We start from the raw sequence: 20,976 nt of genomic DNA, 5'->3' as shown, positions 1-20,976 counted from the left end.
GACACTGGCCATATTGATTAAGCGTTTATAAAGAACGGTATGCGAAGTAAACTAAATGAAACTCTTTCTTTTATAGAAAGTACAGTGAAATGTTATGCTGATCGTTCAGGACGAGGAAATAGGATTCATAAACAAAGGGCATACAGAAATTCTAAGCACTGTTGCAACACTGAAACATAAGTTCTTAAATGTCAGGAAGACACAATAATGCATTGGCAAAACTTACGTGTGAGAACTTAGAGACTTGTTCTGCCTGTGACAGAATTGTTGGAAACGGAGAGTAAGTACTTGCTGCCATGCCATCAAAGAAAAACTTTGAATTCGAAATTGATTTAAAGTACAGTGAAGATTTCAGTATTCTTAGTAACACTGAAAACATGTCTGTTATCCTTTGGTCAAGTGAGCCGTGCCATGAGAAAACCAACATAGTGGCTTTGCGACCAGCATGGATCCAGACCAGTCTGCGCATCTGCGCAGTCTGGTCAGGATCCATGCTATTCGCTTTTAAAGCCTATTAGAATTGGAGAAACTGTTAGCGAACAGCATGGACCCAGACCAGGATCGATGCTGGTCGCAAAGCCACTATGTTGGTTTTCCCATGGCACGGCTCAAGTAATGTCTCGATGGTAAGTTTCTGCCAAACTATGTTATAAAATTTTCTCATTCGTAATGTCACAAAACATTTACCGTTTAATATTGTAAATATTTAACAAAGTTAAAGCTGTTATATACTTGACATATTAAGGTTTTACTGTAAAATGTGAACCTCGGTTTTTAGGGAAATAAAGTATGATATGCAGTCTTTAAGATGGGAGAGTTGGATCGGAACAAAAAGGTCATAATTATATCGCCGAACAGTCTGTAACATATCTCTGTAAAAAATAAAAGCTTGCCATGTAAAAATCACCTTATTTGTAAATTGACAGTATCAGGGTAAGTGAAACTTTAAAAAAAAACTATTGTCACTCTTCTTGTCATAATCCAGATTTTGTATTCAAGAAAAAAATCAGTAAGGTGGCAGGACATGTGTCGTTCTAAATTTTAGCCACAAAGGTTATTTCTGCTTTTATGTACTTACAGTTTTATAAAGTCATCGGACGAATCGATTACAGCCATTGCTTTTAGCTGATGCCGTTCAAATCTAGTTAAACAATATTTAAGAGATCAATTTAAATCTTAATTGAAAACAATTGCTGTCAAAGTCGACATAATTTTGAGAATTAAGTGTTATTTTACTACAAAAGATCACTTTTTGCACATTTTTATACAAATTACGACACCTAATTCTTCATTTGTGTCATTTGTTTTCTTTCGTTTTCTTTCATTCGCCCATGTTGACCACCAGTTTGACCAATAAGTTTGCTGATTCGAAATAATTAGAAGCTAAACGTAAATTTACCATTGTAAGGTGCAGTCTGACATTTCATTGCTGACACCAATTAGCTTAGGTCTTGACCATCAAATGTTGATAGGTCATTTAGGGTCATTCAACATCAGCTGGTTAGTTTTGAAAATAAATTGATATGCAATTTATGGGCGCAAATATTCCAATACTAATTAGCTCAGACGACTAAAATTTCAATTTCGTATCGCGCGACTTGCAACCTCCATTAAGATAATCGTAAGGGGCGGTCACTCTGTCGTTCTGGGTGTAGCATTATAATTAGCTGCTGATGACAATTACAACCAAATTAGAAAGTAGAGAAACTGCGATGAGCAGTCATTTACAATTATGCACCGTGTGTGGCGACGGTGTTAACTTAATTCTTGACCAGTTCAGATGGACTGAGAATTTCGTTATATGTATTTCGTTCATCCTGGCGTGGTCAGTAAAGAGTTTTACTGACTGTTTAGATACGTATTTAGCCTATTAAAGATTTAATTTACTGTTATGATTTTGAGAAAGAAAGATATCAATAATTTTATATAAAGCTATTTTAACTATCACAAGTTATGATAATTTCAATTATCTCTTAAATACAATGGAACTATTGTACTTAGCTTATCAGCTTATTTATCCCGCTGTCATTCTTAATATCAGACAGTTCAGACGAAATAATTTGCAAATTATTCAAATTAAAGATTTACTATTTTGAATCTGAGAAAAAAAACTAAGTTAAGAATTTTGTATATGGTCATCTAAACTTATGTTTTGTTTACTAGAGAATTATGTTCTTTTATAGATTAAGATGTTGAAACTTTGTATTTTTGACAATCTTTCTCGATTACTAATGGGGGTCGGGGGATTTTTCGAAATGTTTCAATTCTTCCAAGACACGTTGAATACATTGAATGGGCCATTAGTAAGATCATGTTTTGCTGCTTTTTTTTTTCATTTACTGACAAAAAATTCGTCATTATTTTGAAAACAAAACTGGTAATTTATTTTTTATATATTACAATTATCCAGTAATGATCATTCAATTCAAATTTTGTGTGACGTAGAGTGAAATAATAATGTCATCACCAGCTATCAGGTGCCATTTTAATAGCTTCAGTTAATAATCATGTTTATGGGCGCTGTCTAGTTTTCAACGAATATCTCCGGAGCTGTGACTCTCCTTTCAAAATCTTGCTGCGAATAACGGTCTATCTTAGAAAAGCTATCTCCGATGCTACGCCTCGCGCTTCAAGATCACGCTGGGTACCATACAAAATAATACAATTGCGCTGAAAACCATCCTCATATTAACGCCTGGCCCCTAGGGAGTCTGGGGACACCTGAATTTGTCATCCGTTACTCTACTATTGTAGCTAGGTGACAGAGGAAAAAGCGGGATGACAATTGTGTTGGAACATAAGAGGGTCTTCAAACGTATGGAAAAATAATTGAAACTATGAAAATAACTGCGAAAATGATTATGTTATGGCGGAAAATTATTAATCATGTAAAAAGTTGTACTCTTTAATGTATGAGGTGATATTCATTCGAATTTTTGTCTTGTTCTGGCTTTGTAGTTTCGTATAAAGAACAAGTCTAAATGAAAAACGCAGTGTTTTGTATTACTTTAAAACTCATAAATTCCATTGAATATTTTACCATATTTTATCATGTTTTCATTGACCCTAGAATGGGTGCCTGGGCGTTTTCGTGTTAATTAAAGCATATACTGCCGTGACGGCAAGCTGTGTGATAAGTAGCAACGTCAAGTAAAATGGATAAGGATGACGGCCGATAAAAAGTCACGGATTCAAGCCCAGAATGGGTTAAGGGTTTGACTCCGTTTATAGAATAACACGTTCCAGGGAGAATGGGCGAATTAAGGAGTGTTGTGATGCTGATTATGAGTTTAAGGAGTCTTACACGTTATCTTCACATTTGGTGTGTGCAGTGAGGGGGAGGGGAGGCGGAGAAATCGAAATTGAGAGATACAGAATGATAGAGCCGAACATGTTTAAGAACCATACAAAATGTCAAACGAATATTGTTCAATATACCGTATTCATAAATGCTCCAATATATGGCCGAAATTTATTTGGACTAGCTCTCCTTACAGTAGATACTTTGGAAAAAAATGTATATTACGCATTTTTATCGGCGATAATACAGTATATCATGAAATATTATAGTTGCGTAACAGTTTATGACTTAATACCACCTGAGGTTATATTACACCCTTCAAATAATTATAGAATAGTAATTGAATACTGTAGCGCGTTATAATCTTTGATCTTGTGGCATAAGCTTAATCTGCACTTAAGAATGCTGACAGAAGTTAAATACATTATGTTTTTTGTTTTCTTTATAGATTTATGTCACCAAAATGATGTGCTATTGTCAAAAATATTAATAATCACACTTATATATTAGTGTTAACTGTCAAACTTTACAATTAAATGCACTGGTCTGTATTAGATATATTTGAACGTTCCTATATTTATCTAGCCTAGAACAGTTCGAGTCAAAGTCTAATTTAGATAGCTAAAACAAGATAGATAGATAGATAGATAGATATTTTTTACTTCCTTCAATAAGAAAATTAAATGTAAATGCACATTTTTCTTTTAACAACATACCAGTATTCTAATATTTACTTAATTTTGATTTTAAATAATTGTAAATTAAGTCTAAAAATGAGTGAAGAAGTTCCAAATTAATTGTTTTAAAATTGAAAGAGAAAACACATTTAATGTACGTATAAAATGAAAATCATCCTTAGTAATCCTCTCTAGTTTAAATTTTCTTCCTCTGCAAATGCAGAAATTTATTTTTCTATTCATAATCGTTCCATTCAATTTAAGACTTGTACATATAAAAAAACATGAACAGCAATAACCATTCAATATCCATGTATATCAACTTTTTATACTGTTTTAAAGCTCTATATTGTGTTGCATTTTAATGCTTGAAATTTCACACTTTAATCGAGAGCCATCTATTTACAGCCGATATTTTTTTTATTAAGTCGTCAACACTTGAAGGTTGATACTGCAGTCCTATTTCACACCGTGTCATTTCTGCTTGTCAGTGGTATTTCATGCCATAATCCCGGCTTTTATCGCCGTATTGGGAAAAATACGGTCTTCCTAACAAATCTTTTACACAAACTTAATTATGCTATCATCGTTTTCAATCCATTTTTTGCGGTTGGCCCCGCCCACCATAGCGCACGCGAATGAATACACAGATCGTATTTGATGAAGCTCGCGTGCGGCTCTTCGTTTATGAAAACACGTCACGGTCTGCTAGCGTGTCATTGGCTGTCGCGTGTCATGTGACTTCCCGCTGAGCCCAGTCCTGCTGAATAATTTGTGGAAATGAATAAAATATCCATGGAAAAATGATCATCATCATATTATTGTGATTTTCATCGAAAGATCAAGTTTTCATATTACGCTTAAATTTGAGTTTTAAATGACAATTATATACTTTGATAGCTGTGGAAAGAAAAGACTTTGAAAAGGACAGCAAGGCATTGCAAAAAAATTGAAAGACTCGTGGATAATACATTATTTACATGATGAATGGATTATTAAATAGGAAACCAATTAGTGAAGAAGATTAACAATAGTAAATGACAAAGGAATAAACCTGAAGCGATCCGAAGATAATATCTAATGCAGAGCACATTTATTATGCGAGCGAATATATTTGCTTCAACTGTCTAAGAGAAAAACAGTATTATATTTCGTAAAAGTATCTAGATATATTTTCAGAATGTTTCAAAACGCAATGTCACCTTCCCAGGTCTACCAAAGTTTATTCAGGACTTTACCGCTCGTACCGCAACCGGTACCGTCTTCGTCGGCGTCGTTTTTAGTAGAGAACTTACTACGCGAAGGACAGTCGGCACTTATAGCTAGGCCTATGACATCTATACCGACAGGCGTCGTCGGACTGCCGGGAATGGGAGTATCAAGTGTACCGTCAATTGCACGTAATATAGACCAATTAAACACTATGACCTCATTAGCGTCACATTCGAACGTTGTGAGCAATGTGAACAATGTAACGCCGTACCTAAAGTTTGGAGTTAACGCAATACTGGGATCTGATAGCACTGATTCCAAATCTAGTAAGTAAAGTCTGATTCAACCTTATTAGAAGTCGGACGAAACTAATTTATATTCTTCTCTAAGTTCATTTTTATTTCAGTAAAGTCTTTTTTTATTTTGCTAAAACTTTCTTTCGGCGAAAGTTAATACTAGTATTTGATTTTCTTCACTTTGGGTAAAACATTTGATGTATCAAAGTCTTTTTCATAGAGCAAAAAACCTTCCCTGTTCTCTTATAAAAACACGTTTCTTTATTAATCAGGTCCTCCAAGACCGTTTTTGACAAGTACACCACAATTGCAACAACAACAACAGAGTGGAAGCCCGGTCTCGTGTCCTAAACCCTGCAGTCCAAGTCTTGGATGCCAGTCATGTATCCCCAGGCAACCGTCAATATACGAACATCCGTTCCACGGCATGCTAAGACACCCATACTTTTCAGGTATGTACTTTTTTATTTTCATCTTTTTTTCCCTTTCAGATTGTTCGAGCTTGTTTTACTTATTTTGAATAACTATGCAAGAAATTATGATCAACTATTTACCTATAGATCAAAATTTCCTAAAAAAAAAAAAGAGCAGTAGATTAAAAAAAAGTTGTTAGCCACCCTACCCTTAGGTGACTAGTTTGACCCCTACTGTAAAACGCCAGTACCAGTTTCTTATAGATAAGATGACAACTTTATTTTCTGAAGGTTACATACTGAGCGTACACATCCAAATATCATACAACTTATTTCCAGTATGGCCTTCGATTAAATGTCATATAATGTAGAAGAAAAGTCTCCAAAATGACTCAAAATAGAAAAGAACAAAGAAAGAAACTAGTACAGCTAGAATAAATTAGTACAAACTATGATTTTCTCATCGGCAGTTAATCTTCTGTTACCAATACTTTTAAGTCTTCAAAAGCGATTTAGTTAATTTTCTTTCTTTTCTTTTTCTTCTTTCTTTTTTTTTTTTTTGTTTGTTTTTTTGTTGTTGTTTTTTTGTTTGATGTTCATAAGCAGCAACGAAAAATGTATCGTGTATGCCCGTGGTCAAGACGGTCCGACCTGATTATAAATTTGCATATCTACCTCGTTTATCTACATGAATATCAAATAGCAGGAGAGATCCACCCTACCGGCGATATTATTTTCACAATTAATCTTTTGTTATGTTTGTATAAAAATAATGGTCTGCAGCATTTTTTTTAGTGAATCAGCCTGTTATTTTTTTCTATCGCTCTGTCCATTCTTGAAAAATCCTGGCATGCACAAATTTAATATTTTCACCGTCTTTGTATGTAATGTTAGATATATATACAGTTTACTTTGCAATTTAAAAATAGACAATAAAGCATTACAGTGAAAATTGTTACATGACACCTTATATAAACCGGCGGTCAATAGTTTATGGTATTGACCGGTCTATAGTTCAACGCTAAATTTTCCTGTTCAAAAGTCAAAAAGTTGAAAATTATTTCTAATGTCATGTAATAAAACATTTTCTGAATTGGCTTGCGGACCGAGGAACAATAGTTTTGACTATTGACCGTCAAGCCATTTAATAAGCGTACTAGTATGTGAACACGGAGCAGTCGGCGTTTTGTAATTTACATCGCCGTAATAACAGAACAGAACAGAACAGAACAAAACAGAATTTTATTGAGACTTGTACACCGTACATCGTCTAAACACCCAATATTACAATATACACAGTCACGTTCATACAATTTTAAAGAAAGTAACAAACATGTTATTAACAACTAGAAAAAAGAAAACTATGCCTAGACATATAATATATAATCAAATAAAATGTAATTAACAAAGGAAGTGAGAATACAATGACATGGGTTCTTTATAATGTATTATTAATAACCAAATTTCTTTTTTTGATTGCTTCCTTGATATATTTACACACATTAACAAGCTCATCTTTGTTGGTCGAAATAACGAGGTGTACGTTCTCACTGCTGAAAATATGACAACCCTACTTTCAACATTTTTATACCTCTAAATTCATGTTATTGATAACATTGGCTAAAAACAATAACAAAAATACTACTTTTATTATTATCAGCAATGTACTAAAATTCACTTTCTCTGAGCCGGTCATTAACACTTTAAATTAAGAAAAGGTGGACATCATTTTTACATGCCAGTCTTATTATAAAACTATTAATTTATGAATACACACAAAAATTGCTGAAAGCTTAAAATTCCACATTTTGTTGTAATTATATAATAGATGCTAAATTTTTACTGTAGCTGCAATTAATTTGTCATTTTCATATAAAAATCTAATAAATGGGTAAGTGCAGATAGGTCTGTACATTAAGCTAACAAATATTCCATATTCATAAAATGTTATCTCTTTCATATTTATGTCTGTTTTTATTCATGACTAACTGACCAATTAATATACTGACCATGAAACATCGGGGGATGTGGCCACTTACATTAATGTCCAGCCCGGGGTGCAAAATTTGGCGAACAATATCTCTTAAATTACAGGTGTAGCTATGAAAATTGCCTTCTTTAAAGATTTCACGGTGATAAAATTTATCGATGAAATATCTCCGAGTAGAAAGGCGTGATTCTAGTTATACAAAGACGTCCAATTTATGCTTAATATATTTTAAAGTCTTAATTGAAATTAAAGAAAATAATCGAACCTTGCCCTGTGTCTGCTGTCATCAACATTATTTAGCAAAAAATATTTTAAAAAATAAGTTCGATTTGTCGTATATTTCTCTCAGATGTAAAAAAATAAATGTACAAATTTAGGTTCAAGAAAAACATCTATTAAAAAATGAGTAATAGACTTAAATAATAAGTGAGTAATACAACTAAAATTCATGCTTATATAAAAATGCTGAGGAGTTCGAGAAGAAAAGATTATGTGTTCATTATTAAAAACTTGTTATAATTTACAATCTTCATTCATTTTACTTTTTTTTCTCAAGACAATTTACTGTGAAGACCTTTCCACCACTATTTATTTTATATACTAGTAAATGGAGTTTTGATATTTATTATCTGAAAGTAAATTTTCTAAAGGATACATACGAAATAACAACAATGGTTATATCGAAATAACACTTTTCGGATTCTATTTACGTTTACTTTCCCTTTCTAGGAGTAAAAGAAATATCAAAAAAGGTCTTAAGACTATTTCGAAACTAGGTATTTCCATTAGCTTTAAATGCGAAATGTTTCACACGGATACAAGAAATCTGTGACTTTATTTTCTAATTCAGTTACTTCAATGGTCATTAACTTTCTCAATTATTTAAAACTTTAATCTAAAGTGAGACGATACCTGCAATTTTCCTTTCAAGTTTGACACCGCCCGCTTTGATGTGTGCCGACAACCATGTTTTCAAGTATTTTACTTTGAAATTAATGATTATTATGTCAAATACAAACTTTGCAGTTTATAATGTCCTAATGATTATTCATAGATTTAGCCGACATTAAAGATTCACCGGTGTAAGTTCGAAATTGAATGGCTCTTGTTTATTTTTCTCTCGTATTTTATATGCTTAGATTTATTTACTGTTTGCATACATCATGACTTCGGTGAGAAAATTATCGAAATCAAAAAGTATAGGTCTTTTCTAAATATTTGCGCTAAAGATAACTTCCCGTTTCATGCGGTATTTTCCATGTTTTGAGATTCCGTAAGCTTCTCAAGTCCAGTATATTAAAGGTCGCTAAGAACAAATGGTGTTGAAGTTTGAAATTGCAGGAAATGGTGGTTTTCTACCTTAAAAACTTCTCCGCGCACTAAACCCCATTTTCGACTTCGCCCCGCAGATCATGCCACCGCCGGAATATAAACATGAAAAGCATCTCATTTCGTGCAGATTGCATTCTAGTACTGAAAAGGGTGTATTAAAAATAACCGTTCTGCTAAATGTATATCTATGCGTTTTCACAACCTTTCTTTTGACATGTGCATCTTTTTTCAGAAAAATATAAGTTGTAATTTATTTTTTTTGAAAAATGGTATGAACACTTTTTTTTCATGCTTTTTATACAATTCCGTAAAGTACTTTTGCAAGACTTGTTGAGTTTTTATTTGATAAGTTCATTGATAAGACAAAGAAGTTGTGAAATTACTCTTCAATGATATATAGGTAGTTTATTCTGATGACTATAACGCAACCTTGAAATGAATAAAGCAGTTAATAAAAGGACATTAGCATTATATTCTAAATCTGTTCAAACGTTCAATTTCATAAATCAGGAGATGCTACAAGTTTTATGCTTAATTCATTTGCGTGTACATGCATAATTATGACATTTGTGCTTAATATGCCTAGTTAGTAATAGATGGCAATGGAACATGTGCTACTCGCCATTCTATCTTCATTGTATCGCCATTATCGTTTTAGACATCAGTCATCATACACCGTCATAAAAAAGCGTATAATAAAAAAGACCTATAATCAAATCATTTCCCAATATGTAATGTAACATCTTGTGTATTCATCTCGTATTCTTCTTTAACTCGACCCCTCTGGCAGTGTATTGCTCATTTCCGGCGGAAATCAATGGCCATTCGGGATCGTGTAAACAATGAAAATATGAAATTTCCTTTATAAAATAAAAAAATGAAACTGAATACTGTAAAAATGAGAAAATGATCGAAAAGAATTATGAAGTACTGCATTTGCGCAAGATGTTACCAGCGCAATGTCAATTAAAGCCTCAATATTTAAGTATTAAGGCAATAATAGGTTCGGTTGCCAGTCGATTTCTATAATTGCTTGATTCTATCTTTATTACAGCAGTTATCATTATTTTTCTTGTCACAGGTTGCATATTATGGATTACGTTCATTTACCGTATTAATCAAACATAACATTTCTTTGATCTTTTATATCGCGAAAACCGATGTTTTTAGCCGCGAAGCCGATGAGCTCATTGTTTTAATTGCTATCTGAAATAATAAGCGTTGATATAAGACCACAGCTTTTTAATACGAACATTGGTTTCTAAAACAATAAACTTTGATCTGAAACCACAAAGTTTAGATACGAACAGAATGTGGTTGCAACATGTGGATGTCTGGGGTTTTGAATCGGCTTTTAATTAAAGCAACTGCAAATTTTAAGTCAGTTTAAATGAGACACGTGATCTCCATAAGGTCTAACGTGTTCATCTTGATATCTGTGTTAATCCTTATACAGAGAGACAGAAACATTAAGACTATTTCTTGCATACCAGACGGGGATTTCCATGATTGTGCTGTAAAACTCCATCCTACACTCAGGGGGTCATTTTCAAGAAATCAGGGAGTGGGGTGGCAGTTCATGAACTGATGGTACACACATTTTGATTGGAGTTCAGGATACCGACTTTCTGGTTACAGACCGCGAGTTTAAGACATAAAAAAACATCTCTGATAAAACAAATACCAGTGATTTAAGGCAATCTGACTAAAGTACATCTCCTATTACGCTACGCATAGGATCTGAAAACGACCTATTCATTGCCTCGTTCTGACGGCCCTTTCACTAGCCAATCAGAGCCTAGCTTACAACATCTTGCAAATCTACCTCTAGCATTGACTTTTGATATTTACAATTCTTATGTCGTAATGTATCAGATAGCCGGTTAGCTCAGTCGGTATGCCACTTGCTTTGAAAGCGAGGGGTCCCGGGTTCGAGTCCTGGAATAACTGCATATTTTTCTTACTCTTTGACAATCGAACAATTCACCTGATTGGATAACATAAAAATAGCAATAATGGAGATCCAAAATATACAGAAGACGAATGTGAATGGGTCGTTCTCAGATCTTCGTTTAGAAGATCAAGTACTTTAGTCAGATTGGATTTAAGGTATCCGATCCACAAATAAGCAAGTTCTATAACAGTGCTATTAAAATATAACAAAAATTGATGCCTAGTAAGGTCATATATTTTTGTATCATTTGAAAGTGTATTGTCTACTGAAAGAGAAAATATAAATCATAATTATGGCAAAATATATTACAGGATCTTTATTTTTTTTACTTCATAGTCTTCAGTGATACTTCAACAGAAATCCAGTTATTACAGTGTAAGATTTATCACTTTGCAGTCAAAATTATGATTCTTGCAGATTACTTATGCTCATTTTACATCATTACTTATTCTTGTTCAGTAGACACAACTCTTTCAACCCCCCCCCCCCCCAAAAAACATGGGGTCAACATACATCGAAATTTTACCTATTTGTCGATCGGATACCTTAATTGAGTAAATCCGTAACGATCTAACAGTCGTCAATTTCCGTACGATTTCCTATTTCTACATGTGTGATTTCGGTATTGCCCCGTGAAACTGAAAGGCGTATGATGTTGAGATTTACACCGAAGTTCAAAAATGTCGAAATGGCATTCTAACATTGCTCAATTTGATTGCCAGTTAAACAAAGAAGTTCAAGCGGTGTATATAATGCGATAACCAACGGTTGACGCGCGGACCAGTAAGAGAGCATTATGAGGTCAATTATGACGTCAAATGGCCGCGTGACGCCCCGTTCATTACTACCGGAGTAAATGAAGCCAGTCGTATTTTTATTTAAGTATTTCTATGAACATGTAACAACGAAAACAATCAAGGCCTTATTGTGGTTTGTCATCTAGTTTACCACTAGATGCGTTCAGATGCTTAGGTATAAAACCACTCGGACAAAAGCACTTATGGTATTTAATCCCTGCGCATCTGATCTCTGAATCGTGATGAAATAGACGACAAACCATTGAAGGGCCTTGATAATTTATTAATTCGAAAATACTTAATTGAATGGAAAAAATGCCGATTATTATTGCTGGTAAATTAACCTTTAACTACTTTGTCATATTATATGATTAAACATTTTAAAAGAATGTGCGGAATATAATACTGATTTGTTGCTTATTTTTCAGGTTCTCCATTACTACCGATGCCGAATGCATTCTCCTTCCTCAGTCAGATGCGAGGAAAACCTCGCCGAGGTATGCTTAGACGGGCTGTCTTCTCAGACATGCAGAGGAAGGGATTGGAAAAGATGTTCCAGAAACAAAAATACATCAGCAAACCCGACAGAAAGAAATTGGCTGCAAAACTGGGCTTGAAAGATTCCCAGGTATAATAAAAATTGTATATCTTTAAAAAAAAAAAAAACTTAGATAAAGATAAATATCAAACTTTAGACCGAATTTTGGCGCCCCCTGTTTATGATATAATATACGTTCTTCTGAAGCAAAAAATGACGTCATTCAGTACGTAAATTCGTTATCCATTTTAGCAAAAAATACACATATTTAATACTGTATTTATTCCTCTAGCCTTGTTTCTTGCGTTTTGTTAAATATGGCTGTTTCTGAAGACAATTGTCTGATTAAATGAATTACATCATGTTCCTCATTTGTTTTAACTGTCTTTCGGGCAATGACACTCTTGTAAATAAGCAATATGGCGCCTTCGGTTAAAACCTAATCACATTCTTATTTGATGCAAATGTTTCAATTTGTTTCCTTTCAAAGAAACAAATACTGGCTTTATAAGACTAAGGAAATGCTATTTAGCTCAATAAATTTCGCCATTGGCTTCTTGTCGTCTAATTATACGTCATTTCCAGCGCATCTAATTGTCCGCGTATTTATTAATATCGGCTCAACTCGATTCACGCTCTCGGTTGGAATTGGGAGTACTTGATTAAATGGCAACATCTGGAAGTGACAAGTTCTTGAAATTCTCCCCAGTGGTCCATTCTAATGGGAAATTCCACGGTTTACTTTATTCCATAATCGTTCTGTAATCGCCCGTTTATCTCTTATTGATTCAGTATGGAAATCACGATAATAACGTAGTCGTTTATACACTTTTATTTAAAATTATCAACTAATTACGTCTCAATTTGTTTCTCGCTTCGTCTGTCACCGAGAAAAAGAAATTGTTTTAATAAAAGATGTCTGCGATATGTGAATAAAAAATAATTAAACTGCGGTATTTTTTTTAGCCATGAACTATTTCCATGTTAATTAAAGTTACTGTTTTTTTTTTTCAGGTTAAAATTTGGTTTCAGAATCGAAGAATGAAATGGCGCAATTCCAAGGAGAGAGAACTTTTGTCGTCTGGAGGATCACGTGACAATACATTACCGAATAAAAATAATCCACATCCAGATTTGAGTGACTTGAATAAAAGTAGTGACGTAGAAGAACAGACTGAGCATGACTATCATTCAGCGCATGCGCTTGAGCATAAAATTGACTCTCCCGAAACAAGCCCATATTCTCAAGTGACAATGAATTCCCAAGAAATTTTTCGACAAATTGGTGACGTTGACGATGACGTAGAGTCTGTTTCGGATAGCTGCGATGAAGAGATTGATGTTTCATAAATATATTTGACAGACTTGATTATATTCTAAGCAATATGTTCACCATTCATTTTTATATCTTCTTCATTCTGCATTTGGCAATATTGTTAAGTATTCCATTTCAAGTGTACGTATGTGGAGTGAAATGATAGACTGAAGGAAGTGGACCCGTATTGAAAATCGGCAAGTAATGTATTCTTCGTATGCGATTTCGGTATTCTTCGTTTTTTTTACGGAAAGCTACGTACGCGTTGGAATACATTTACGTCCGAAGAGTGCCGAAATGCCTAATAAATACGTAATCACACGGAAATTGTCGAGTTTCATTACGGGTCCACTACCTTAATTAATCAATGATCTATGGCATAGTGATCTATGGCATCACTACAACTTTGTAATTCAGGATACCAAATGACTTCAGTGATTACAATTTGTCCATACCTCTCTTTCATCGGTACTCTTTATGTATTTGATGATATTGTTAACGTGTACCAGGGTGTAAAGTTTTCGAAAAGCTTAATACTGAAAATGTGTACAATAAAACGGCTGTAGAATCTCAGACTTGCTTAATACTGCAGCAGCAGACATTTACTTGCGTGGTACCTAGGTGCACATTGATTCTTAGTAATGTAGTAAAGGAAGAACAAGTCAGTTTCCCCTAAACAGTTGTGCAGTAATAAAAAAGTGTGTGAGAGATTTCGTCCAGGAAGATAACTGCTGCTTATTTATTCATACACGCATATTAACTGCTATTGTCAATGTTAAAAGGTATGTTTTTGCATGCAGCTTGCATTGAAGATTATCATGTGTTTCGCAATCTGTTGTATCTAAACCAGAAATTATTCCCTTTAATAGAAATCTATTTTTGTCGCAGGGATTTTTTGTTTATGTTCATGTAAGTGTAAGAATAATGTGCAATATTTATAAACATACATGTGTTAACAAACTTAAAGGCATTTTACAGGAAAAAGAAGAGCAATTTTAGATAATGTTACGGTGCTTCCATTTTCTTTTTCAACTTCATAATACAGATATTTCCAACAATGAGAGTTTTTGTTAGAGAATCCATTTCAAACGATTTATACCTCAATATGTGTGCGTTTCTGTTTTCTTTTGCAAAATCAGAAGTATTCCTGTCCATTTGTATTCGGCTATTTGTAAAGAAACTTTACTTGTATTTTGATTTTTCTTTGTTTTCATTTATCATTCCATTGATATACAATATTTACCACTTCCAGCAAATTTATCATTATTATACAATTTACGATTTATTGTTTGTTTTATTTCTATGTGGAGAAAAATGAAAAATAAATGAATGTGCTTCCATTCATTTTTTGTTGGTGTTTCAATCTTTGGATTATCAACGTAAATGAAATCCTTCTGAATTTGGTCACACTCGATTTTAGACTTGTACCATTCACAAGATGATAGAAGTGTAAGTAATTGAAAAATTAAGAAAAAGTAGGGTAAAGAGGATGGGACCTTGCGGGACACCAGATAATTTTCACTTTATACACAATAAAATTCATATAGACATTCGCAGATATACTTCTACATACAGTTACTCTTCTCTTTCATTGTACGGTTAAGCATTGATGTTAACATGAATTTGCGAGAGCAGATGATTCATTGTTGACAATTTGCATGTTTAAAACCAATCAATTGCATTTAGTGATGAACATCGAGGCATTGCAGCCAGGCAATATCAACTATATTTAATATATTCCAAATCATCTCTTTCTCGACCACTTTACCTGAGAATAAAATTTCTGTGATGACGAAAGACTGGAGAACCGACAATAATACTTCTTTGAATTACTCATTGAATACAAATTGAACACAAATTTAAGAGAATGTCAGCCGAAAACGAGTTTTAATATGATCAGTATATAATTGCCTAGTTTGAAATTGTACGTCAGCAAGAGAGACTTCAGACTATAATCGTATTTCATTGCTTATATATGCAGGGACGTTCAAATAGTTAACAGTAGAAGCAACGAAATGACGTAACATTTGAGCCGCGCCATGTGAAAATCAACATAGTGGCTTTGCGACCAGCATGGATCCAGACCAGCCTGCGCATCCGCGCAGTCTGGTCAGGATCCATGCTGTTCGCTAACGGTTTCTCTAATTGCAATAGGCTTTGAAAGCGAACAGCATGGATCCTGACCAGACTGCGCGGATGCGCAGGCTGGTCTGGATCCATGCTGGTCGCAAACCCACTATGTTGGTTTTCTCATGGCACGACTCATTTAACTTGGGTGAAAGACATTTTGATAACACATATTTCCGTATTATTTTATATCTTGACTAAATTTTACCCATTTTACCGTCACATTGATACTGACGAAAGGCGAATATATTCCAGTCTTATAGATAAACAAGTCACTGGGGAAAACAAATAATAAAACAATATATACACAAACTCGGCTTCATGACAGGTATTATGAAAAGCGCACTGTATTAAAGCAACCTTTTGGGTTAGTGTTAATACATTGTCACCATCTTTGACATATAATAATCATGAATAAAATAGCTGACTGAAGTTCAAATACTTGGACACGTAATGCTGAGATATGTGTGATAGAATAACGTTTAAGATTTTATTACAACATCAAAACATAGAAGATATCATACAGTTTTCTTTGATATATTTTTGCACATCTATGCGCTGTTTCCAGCTGCCTGTATATGTCCAAATAATAAAACCCCATTACAATTTAAGTACCGTCACTTACTGACTAATAAAGTCAAGCTAATTTAATATCATTCTAGATAAATCAACGAAAAACTGTAAGAAATTGATATAAATTACAAAATTCCACAGCTAATCAGAAATTAATGCGTTTTCATCACTCCGCCCCGTTGACCAATATCCATTTTCGGTCAATCAGGGTCAACAGGAACAAAAAGGACCTGTTTTGTTTGTGATTTGTCCGGAAAACTGACCAGTTAGTGGCGACGTCCGTCTGTGGACATTTTCAAACCAGCGTCCAGCGGCTTTTATTGTAAAGACCTCATTTTGGCCAAACTGACCAACGGTTAAAAAGATTATGAATGAGAAAAATAGGATAATGCGGAATGAGTAAAAAGCATCAAAGAAACCATTGGAACTTTTATTATAACAACATTTTATTTGATTGCCATCTGGAACGATCAGTTATTTTATTTGTATCTGATGTATATTACCATGGGCACGTATGATTCGCATAAATCAACGGTCGGCACGGTTTTCAGAGGTACATCTTGTTTGATATCCGTTTATACATGTAGCTTTAATCGAAAACAAGAGAGATAATGTCATGTGATTTTGAAAAAAAAAACCCACATCCTTATGGCATGTGGCCTAATGAATGTGCAGTTTTATGAAACACAAACTTTCATACGCGATCCATTGACACTAGACAAATAAGAGGTTTCTTTCTCGTCTATCAGCGAATTTCGCGTGTTTCGCTCAGTAAGATATTAAAACCGTTTGCATGCACATATCCTCCCAGTGTCTTTAAATGTTTAACAATTGCCGTAAATTTCGCGAATACCGCCTCCCTATACGTCTTGAACAGATCATATGCGCTGAGCAGGCAGTATTATGAGAGAACAAAAATACCGGCTGTGTCTAGATTTTTTATTATTTCGCACCAAATATCAAAAGAATATAGAAGAAGACAGCTATTGTCAATATTTTGAAACACTTGGTCATTTTTGGGGTCCATCGAACTTCAAGTACACTCGAAATTTGCAAAAGACCCTTATTAGAAATAACACCTTTAATTATTAAAATCTGTATTCATTAGCACGTCCCTTTGCAGAAATAATATTATGACTGACAATTGCAAGGTTTTCCGGTGGGCTAATTTAAGTGTCATCCCATCTAAGAAAGATGCAAATGTAAATAAAGTAACGTCAACTATTAAAGTGGCGACACTTTGAATTGATACACTTCTCACGTGCGTGTAAAATAATTATACTCATTATAGTGCAGCGTTTAAAATAAACACGTGTGGGCAAGGGCTCTTAAATTCATCAGTTTTTATGAAACATATTTATCTGTGTCTTATTGACAAGCCGAAAATTAAACAATTTGACCTTAAAATCCCCGGATCGCCCTATATTCAAGGGTCACTTGTGAGCGTGCACGCGCGCAAGGATAGGGACATAATTGGACTCCTTTGAGGTATCAGTTTTCACAATGAGGTTGCCAGGACAGTAGCTTTTCTTTCTGATTTAAGCAACATCGATCCGGTAATTTTAGTCCTTTAAAAACTTCTAATATCTCATGGAAAATTAAAAAAAAAAAGGAAAGAAAAAACAGAAAGGAAAATAGAAGGCCCCATTTCATAAGCGCTGTAAAAACTGCATTAAAAAAGCGCTGTAAAAACTGCATGACATATTTCTAAATATTACTTGGTTAAGTATATCATACCATACCTGCTCTTATATACTATCACAATTCGTCTTTGTATTTATGAAATAAAAGAAAAAGAGTTTCTCCATCCCTTTACGTCTTTTAAAACAGTTGATAACCGTCAAGCTGTAAAGTTTGTAGGTAAGTTCTTATGCGTTTATTAAATTCTTATTCTTTTTCATTTTTATGAAATGATTTTTCGGAGTTTGTGCGAAATAAAAGACAGAATATGACCGGCAAATCCATGAATCCCGCTAGATTAAGTATAATTTGCCGATCATGAATCCCGCTAGGTTAATTATAATTTGCCGATCATATTCTGTTGTTCAATTCGCAGGAAAGATGAAAAAATCTTGTCCTATATTTGCATTATATATATATATATTTTTTTTTTACTGGCAAAGCTCTCATTCAGAGTCAAGCACTGAGAAAAGTCGAGCGCGCTGTCTTATGGACAGCTTTTGTTTTTTTAGATAGTCTCTTGTAATTCTATATAGAATGGCCATTTACTGATGATATATATGATTTTATTGTTTGTATATATGTATAAAATGGATGAGACTCAAATAAAATATTAAAATATTACTTTTCAATTTCTTCGCAAGTCTACATCAATCGACGCTGTCAAATTTAAGAAATTCTCACGCAGAAATTATAAATTCAAAATCTATTACTAACTTAAGCAGTGAATATAATCATTTTAATTAGCAATGAATAAAGCGATGCGTTTTTTTTTAATCTTAAACAGGTAATGCAGTTTTCTTTTTGTTGCGATTTTCTGTTTCTTAAGGATTATGAAAACTCTTCGGTACAAACTACTCTTAGGGAAATAAGATTTCATGTCTAGGCGGAACGCACATGGTTCCGCAAGATCTGAATTCCTTTTTTTTTTTTACAAAATACATTACTGGAGCTACGATTCGGGTCTATATTACTCTTTCCTAATTTCTCATTATGTATTATATTTTTCTACAAGCACGTGCATGTGTTATATTAAATAAGAAAAGCAAATTTATACAACACATAAAGTGGAAGGATATTCAACAGTATTTTCTTCCGTCATTATTTTTATAAAGTGGCGTATAAGGCAATATTTGTATTTGATTGGGTTTAAAGTACCGCCTTTTAATATAATTTGCAAACATAGCAACTGTTTAGTATTAAGAAAGCTTTTAAAAAGCGGTATCTAATCAGATCATGTATCAGGCTTTTCCTAATCCTATTTTTAGAACATTTTTTGGATAATAATATTCAATTTAGATAAAAACCCAAGTACTTTAATGGAAGTACCACTTATCCACAAGGATTTGTTTAATTAGGATATTAAGTAACAAAAAGGGGGGTTTTATTCACCGACAATTGCTTAGTCTTGCCCTAATTTTGAAAATAATATTATTTTATTGCCGGACATAATGATAGGGTATTCAAATAAAATCACATTCTAAAAAGTATATGGGTAAATATCAAATAATGAAAAAGAAACTATAGAGAATAATCCAAAGAGTAAATGTTTTTGAATGTGGCCAGCTACCAATTTACGTTTACACCATTCAGCGCAGAAAAAGTTTATTCTTTTTTATTTGCTTCTGAAGAAATATTTAGATGATTATAAGGTCTGTTGGTATAATGTACACTTTTAATATTTGTTGATCTAAATATTTAAGTTATAGAAAATAAGATACTTGGAAGATAATTACTAAAGTATCAATGCTTCGTGATTGATAAACGCCGGGGGTAATATTTTTACAAAGAATTGAAGATAGATATTAAAGCAATATTTAACATAAATAGGACCGCGGTTTGCCGTTATGGGCCGCATTTAATAAACGCATTATGAATCTAGCATATCCATTTATAAACAATTTGTTTAATGTACTTGCTTGTTATTCAAGCAACGCGTTCATTAAAATCATAATTGAGCCGCACCATGAGAAAACAACACAGTGCATTTGCGATCAGCATGGATCCAGACTGTTCGCTTTCAAAGCCTATTGCAAACAGAGAAACCGTTAGCGAACAGCATGGATCCTGACCAGACTGCGCGGATGCGCAGGCTGGTCTGGATCCATGCTGGTCGCAAATGCACTATGTTGGTTTTCTTATTGTGCGGCTCATAATTATGTACTATATGTACAAGTCTTCATCAGGTGTCTGTTGTCACGGATCTGTCCTATTCTGTTAATCATTTTGGCGGTTTGTAATGCTGCAGTGATAAACAATGAAGTACATTCACTATATTAACCAAATACACAATGTACTTCCATTTTTAGCATTTTCAAATTTTTTTGGCGATTTAAAAAAAAAGCGCATTTACTGATAACAAAGTTTATTAGCAAATAACAAAGATTATTAGCAATTAAAAATTGCCTTCATATATTTAGAGAGAAGCTCGTGTCTGATACTGCATGAATTTGATCGAGGGTTTTGATGGTGAGGAAAGAAATCTTACCTAAACGTTTGATCGTGGTCCATTTTAATACAAGGGAAATAAATCGTACAGAATAACAACAATTTAGCCAAACGCATTTTCCAATACAACACCAATATTTTGTTTGCCCCGTTTATTATTTCAGTGGTAAACAGCCAGAAGACCTTGCTGGCGTTCATTTTTAAATAGCAATAAGATCAGCATCACCACCAAACAGCAACATTTCTTTTCATAAGCGTGACACATGATTGTAGTAAAACTTGCTTACATGTACTTCGAATACAAACCTATATGATATGATAAA

The 20,976-nt window shown here is 33.7% G+C and overlaps 1 protein-coding gene across 1 annotated transcript; it reads left to right on the top strand.

The window, feature by feature from the left end:
- Positions 1 to 4,766: 4,766 nt before the first annotated feature.
- On the top strand, positions 4,767 to 15,169 carry LOC123537391 (homeobox protein DBX1-B-like). The gene is made up of 4 exons (XM_045321089.2): positions 4,767 to 5,516; positions 5,759 to 5,938; positions 12,401 to 12,600; positions 13,525 to 15,169. Exons 1-4 carry the CDS (start codon positions 5,159 to 5,161, stop codon positions 13,858 to 13,860), a joined length of 1,074 nt encoding a protein of 357 aa, XP_045177024.2. The 5' UTR covers positions 4,767 to 5,158; the 3' UTR covers positions 13,861 to 15,169.
- The last annotated feature ends 5,807 nt before the right edge of the window (positions 15,170 to 20,976 follow it).

This window comes from Mercenaria mercenaria, chromosome 17 (genome assembly GCF_021730395.1).
Source record: "Mercenaria mercenaria strain notata chromosome 17, MADL_Memer_1, whole genome shotgun sequence".
Classification (NCBI taxonomy): Eukaryota; Metazoa; Mollusca; class Bivalvia; order Venerida; family Veneridae; genus Mercenaria; species Mercenaria mercenaria.
Note: the sequence above shows the minus strand (reverse complement) of the source record. Positions and strands in the feature narration are given on the sequence as shown.